The sequence below is a fragment of the Perkinsus marinus genome (genome assembly GCF_000006405.1).
Source record: "Perkinsus marinus ATCC 50983 genomic scaffold scf_1104296953230, whole genome shotgun sequence".
Taxonomy (NCBI): domain Eukaryota; phylum Perkinsozoa; order Perkinsida; family Perkinsidae; genus Perkinsus; species Perkinsus marinus.
This window is the reverse complement of record NW_003208549.1, coordinates 17,671-24,172: the sequence shown is the minus strand read 5'-3', so window position 1 is coordinate 24,172 and position 6,502 is coordinate 17,671. Positions and strand designations below refer to the sequence as shown.

At 45.2% G+C, this 6,502-nt stretch overlaps 1 protein-coding gene across 1 annotated transcript; it reads right to left on the bottom strand.

Moving 5' to 3' along the window:
• Nucleotides 1–4,775: 4,775 nt before the first annotated feature.
• On the bottom strand, nt 4,776–6,247 carry Pmar_PMAR011017 (Phosphate acetyltransferase, putative; the record flags this gene model as incomplete). Its single annotated transcript, XM_002776589.1, has 7 exons — nt 4,776–5,063; nt 5,250–5,558; nt 5,604–5,666; nt 5,708–5,819; nt 5,873–5,997; nt 6,041–6,123; nt 6,166–6,247. The coding sequence occupies 7 exons, from the start codon at nt 6,245–6,247 to the stop codon at nt 4,776–4,778; spliced, it is 1,062 nt and encodes a 353-aa protein (XP_002776635.1).
• Nucleotides 6,248–6,502: the final 255 nt, after the last annotated feature.

Sequence of the window (6,502 nt, the reverse complement as noted above, 5' to 3'; positions counted from 1 at the left end):
ATACTTGGGCGATATAAGCACAGGGGAAGCTATAAGACGAGTATCTTAAGTCCAATGACCTCCATAATTTCCAGCGGGAACTTCCCGCCGGGAAGGCATTTCCTTCAAGTTATCTACACTTGCAACGTATTTCTGTAGACTCGCTCGCCTCCATGCAACTGTTCAGCTTCGCTCGAAAGTTAGCTTTCCCTTCACCCCTTACTCGAGTACTGCCATCGTGATGCATTTCTCACTCATTCTTGCTGCGATTCTCGCCGTGCAATCAACACATGCCGTTGTTGGCGGGAAGACAAGCCCGACTTTTCATGAAGCTATGAACGAATCAACTCAAAAGCTCACCCGTAAATTGAAAGCGCGGCGAGGATACGGGACTATTACAGAGAGTCAAGATCTATCCAAACGATTACTAGCTGGAGAGGAGGACTTCAGCCACAACGCTGACAGTGGTTGTTTCGGTGGAATTTGCAAGTTCGTAAAGCGTATATTCCGAAGGGGTAGGAAGATCAAAGCAAACGGCCATGACGATTTGCCAGTATTTGATAGCATTGATGGACCCCCGATGGACAATGACCATAAGCCTATATCCGTGAGCTCAGATGATGTCATAGACGACTCACCTACGTGGTCGACTAGTAGGAGCTCTCTGGGTTCTGATAGCAGCTCGGAAACATCAGTTGACAGCGGAAAAAAGAAAAGAACGAAACGCAAGTTCTTCAAGTGATGCCGATGTCCAAGTTGTTTAATAACATGTCTAGATGTGAGGTGTCAGTTTTAGGAGTTCTCGAGTTACACCAGTTGATAGCAATCTAAATTCTCAGACCTCGGCCGTTTCCCAATGAGAATCTATTCTTCCGACTCACCGGCGGGTCGTCTGACATACCTACTCTTGAACATCATTTTTATTCGATATCGAGGGGCTTGCTGAATGGTGTAAATCTCGTGGGCTCAAGCACATCGGTAACGAGTGGTCAAAACCTTGAGAAGTACTTCACTGTGTTCCTGACGGGGAATCACCTCTTCTATATTCTTTCTGAGATATTTGACTTCTCTACATTCTACCTTCAACGTTTATCTCGAGCACTTTCCCAAGTTGAACTCATCACTAGTAGTCATTTACAACTACCTGTCTCGCTTGTCGTGTTATTCGGGCCAGCTGAGGTTTCTCTCTGCGGAGATCCTATTTAACGTCTCGCGATTGTCTCAGTGATTTTTGAACCACCGTTGTATAATACGATTGCAAACTCATCACAAGTGTGATGGACACCGAATGGCTCAGCTCTGCCTAAAGGAATACTTGAGTTTCTCCCTGAGTACGCATGTTGTGGATTGCTTTTCGTAGATACTCGCATAGACGCATTTGCATGCTTGCAAATGCACATGATGATACTATGCACGATACGATACGATGATACTTGCATTGCTTGCAGTATCATCGAGTGAATCTATGTGAAAATGTCCATTGACTACTATTGTACTATTCTATTGTGTCTATTCAAATACTTGCGTATTTGCATAGAAGCTTAAGGTACTTTGAGTATTCTCAAACTGGAGGCGCCTTAGAGTGTTTACTTGAGCAGTGAAATAACATGCCGGAGTTACTAAGGTATACTTAAGGCGTTGTACTACTTAGCGTACCGAAACACTAGTACTCGACGTTATTCGTTTGACGCACAATCAACCCTAATGAAACAGGCCCAGTGAGGACTTGTCGTCTTCTTCTTTTTTTGAGGATTCCAGGCATTGCCTAGTAGACAATCGATCAAAAATATTCGTCCACGCCACAAATTGTGCAACAAAGATTTCCCACCCTATTCCGTCTCCATATTCCCCATAAAATGTGGTTTTCGCGGACACTAATCGGACCGCTCGTTCTCTACATCTCGCAAGGGAAAGCAGTCAAGAAAGCATTTCTGTCTTGTTTGGGTGGCGGTTTGAAATGCACAAAGAGAGTCGATGATGACGACGACGAGCTAAATGTCAAGTACGAGAAAATCCACGAAAGACAGAACTCGAAGTCTTCCGCTGGGGAATCCAGTGGCTATGGGAGTGACTATAGCCCAACGAGCTCCGACTCGGAGAGGAGCTTCCTAGCCTCCTTCGATTCTCTTATGCAATATGGTAAAGGCGATTTGCCCGACGGCTTCGTTGCCGAGCATTCCAAACCACGACGATGGGAAACGCCAGCAGTTGTGGGAAGGGCCCCAGTAACAGGATACTGGAATTCGCAACCACCGTTGAACTTCGTCGATGATTTCTTCAAGGCGGAAACGTCTGACACTCCAAAAAGGAGACAATGGGCTACGATCAGTGTTGAGAATTCTGAGAAGCCGCATAAATATAAGGAAATGGAGAGAGTCGAGAACAAGGATACTATTGATGGAGACTGGACAGTGGTGGGAGAAATCCCGGAAGTGAAAAGTGTTCCCGTCAAAGCTAGTAACTCCGAGTGGAAACACATTGGCCCTAGTTCGGCGGGTAGGAAGGTCAAGAGATTCTTCAGAAAAGCGAAGAGGAAACTGACATCGTAGACGTTCTAATAACATACTGTACGGTGTTTGTTGTTAGCCAATGAGAAGTGTGATGTCGTTAAAGTCCTTCAATCGTTTCTATTCTACATAGTGTCGTTCACTGATGTCTGTAGAAGTTTCCACGTTGAGACTTATTCTAGAAGAACAGCACCAACGGGCAATAGACCTGCGAAATTTCTTCCGTGATGTTGTGGTCGTCAACGTAGAGACTAGACGTTCTCTCGAGATAGCAAAAGTCCCGCAAATCTACATTCCAGAAACGTTATCAAACAGCAAGCCAATGACCTTCGATAGATGTAGCCGAGCAGGGAAAAAACTGAAGTCCGAATACACAAGTGCAGATACAACCTCAGGGGAACTATCAGCTGGTCGAACTAGGGTGAAATGGGAAGACGACAATCGAAGACAAAGTCACTAGTCATGAGCTCAAGACCACTGTAGGGGAATCTATGTTCGCTTTATCAATCTCAAACAATAATATTGTTATCGATAACAATCAATATTAACAATCGCTTATATATATAGCATATATTCGCATCACTGAGCTAACGGGTTTCTCCACGAATTATAGAAATTCGGATGAAAATGTACGAAAACCAACGAAAATTTCCCGAAATTTTCACAGAGTTTTCATATTGTCCCCCCAGCGTATGGGGATTACGATGTTAAGTGCTAGACCCACCATAGATCAGATACACCTCTGGTGGGTATCGTCACTGGAGCGTTGCTCTCCATCATTTACCTTCGATATGCACAGTGATCGGCATCACGGGTAACTCGAGCTCGCGATTCATAATACTTGATGTGATTCTCTATTCGAGGAACAAGTCCGGATGATATTCAAGAGCTTCATCCCAGCCAAACTCCTCCTCCAGGGAGTCTCTCCTTCAAGTTCAAAGAGGTAACGTCTTGGCTATTGAAAGTAACATCATCAACGTCTTTCGCATTGGCAATAGTTGACGAAATGAATACAACTTCCGATCTACGACAGGATATCCCAAGGTTCATATCTCTGTGAGAATACCCCATCTCCTGTAACAGCATTCAAGTCAGTTCCATTACTTAGTCTTGTACCGACCTGGTAAAAGTACCCCGATCTAAAGTTCCTATTAGTCTACAACGCATAGAAAATCTAAGACTTTGCGCTCCCCCAACATTCTCTCGCTTGCCTTTCTCAGAGAGAAGAAGTCCCAACGGACATGGTCGTGACTAAGGCTGATAAAATATCGATGATACTCGATGACCATCACCACAAGACGAGGCCGACTATCAGCATTGTGAGCTGTTTCCACCAGAATCTGTCTATGATCCCTCGTATTTGGTTACTTGCCTGCAGGTCAGAAATGACAATGAAGTGCTCATGAAAGACAATCCCATTGATGAAATCCTCATATCAAAAAATGTGTGGGGCTTCCTTCTCCTCGAGGGAGATGGTTGGGAAGTTGAAGTCTCCCAAAAACCCACGTAATTCGATACTTCATCGTCAATTCGTGGGAGAAATTCTACACTTGCATAGTAGTGTGATACTCACCTCATCTACAGTAGTTACTCGAATCATATCGAAACCTATACTTGAATCAAGTGCAGGTTTCACAAGTCCCCTACAAATCTGCCGTCTGAAGTGACTGTATAAGAAAAGTGGTCTCCAATCTCCCGCCGAACTAATCGACATATCGCAAGAAGTGTGTGAATCATATTACCAACACGACCCATTGGATGATGTAGTTAAACCCACTTTATCATCGACTTGTTCTTAGGACACTTCATGATGGACGTTGTTCACGCGAATGCACTCCTCCACTCATCTGTCGACTATTCTGAATAGTCTATTCCAACGTGACATAGTCTCATGAATATTCATATTATAAGGTTCTCGTATTAGTGATTATATTTATAACTAGTTTATATACTATTTATAGTACCAAGTTATTTCATCTATTTGATTACTTAATATTGTTTATTTCGAAAGCCATATCGTGGAATTTCACAATATTATAGCATTTCCACTCAGGCTAACCATAGAAGTGCTACAACTAGTCGGCTCGGAGCCTATATCGAGCAGTGACCCTTCCTCATGCATATCTTCCATTATAGATTAATACTGTCCGGTTTCGCGTTTCTGAGTTGCGTACTATAATACAACGCTGCACTGTTGTAGACCATCTCGCACCAAGAAACTCATAATGTTGTACTTGTAAATGTGTGAATAATCAACTGTAGTTATACAATCACTATCCTTCTAAACATTTAGTTGAGGACATCACCAGGAGCAGGACCAGTCGGGATCGGAATACTCGCGCCCTGAAGGACTGTCACTGCAGCGGCATCAACAACATCTTCGGCGTGGCATCCTCGAGAGAGATCATTGGTGGGGTAAGCCAAGCCCTGGAAGACCGGACCAACGGCCTGGTAACCCCCGAAACGCTCAGCAACCTTGTAGGCGATGTTGCCAGCATTCAAGTCGGGGAAGATAAGGACATTAGCATGGCCAGCAACCTTGGAACCGGGGGCCTTCTTGGCAGCTACCTCGGGGACCTAACGAGAATTTGTGACATGAGGAATGACACAGCATTAGTATATACAATCTCCTTCCTCAACCGAGCAAGAAGTGTACAGAAACCAATAACAACTTCCCAGAAATTTTCTCAGAACTCTCAGATTATCGTGTAGTTGACCATGTGCATATTTTCCCACACTGGTGCGATAACAGAAGAGGCTTACAATGGCAGCATCGACCTGCATTTCACCATCAATGGCAAGATCAGGTCTCTCTTTGCGAGCAAGGGCAAGAGCCTCCTCAACTCTAGTCACATACTCATGCTTAGCACTGCCGAACGTGGAGAAGCTGAGCATTGCAATACGCGGAGTGCTGGCTAAGACGTCCTCGCAGGTCTGGGCAGTTGTGATGGCGATCTCGGCGAGCTGCGAGATGGAGGGCGCGATGCAGAAGCCGCAGTCGGAGAAAAGGAATGTCTTGTCATCCTTGGCGATGATGAAGAACGACGAAGCGGTCTTCAAGCCCTTCTTAACCTGGAAAAACATATGATACTTACCATGTGCGAACCCCCACGTTACGCCAACAGTTTGCAAGGCCGCGCGGGCAACATCAGCAGAAGTATGGGAAGCACCAGCAACGCACTGAAATAACATATGATAACCTCTTGAGTTCATTAGCTTACTCCTTGAACATGGCCAGTGGTCAACATCAAATTCGCCATCATAAGGGGAGAATTCTTCACGGTATCAAGGGCGGCATCAATAGTCATGCCCTTCTTTTGGCGCTTCTGGAATCTGACCATCATCCATACCATAACTCGCTCAACTTCTCCGAATGCATCACGTACAAGACAGTGGCGGTCTGTTCCACAACCTCAGGATGGAGTGCTGGGTCAATGATCCTCACGCCTTCCAAAGACACGTTGTTCGCCTTGGCGCACTTATAAGCTGCCTCGCGGTCGCCCACCAACACCTGTGAAGAACAGGTCACTTGAAGATAACCGGTGGCGACCTACAGGTTGGGCAATCTTCTCCTTGAGGACCTTGGCAACAGCAGGGATAACACGTTCATCAGAGACCTCAGGGAACGCTATGAACTCTGAAAAAAGCAGTTTCCTAATCGAAAGCTACGATGACTTACTTTTAAGGCCAGTCTGCATAGCACGCTGACGAATGCCTGCAAGAGCAGCGGGAGCACAACGCGCAGTGGAGCGAGAAAGCATCAGAGAAGCGATAGTACAACTAAACCGAACCGAGCAATGCCATCCATCTAGTCTATATCGTGATGAGCACACTACTGCTAGCCACACTGGAGGGACAGAGGATGTTCACTAGAAGTATCTTTCTGCTCGCTAGTTGAAGTAACGCTAAGATCTCTTACTGTCCCCATCGACACAATATTCCCGCAGCTGTGATAATTTCCCGTATACTCGTTATCGTGATGATTAAGTTTTTTGATACTTTCTAACGTTACGTCG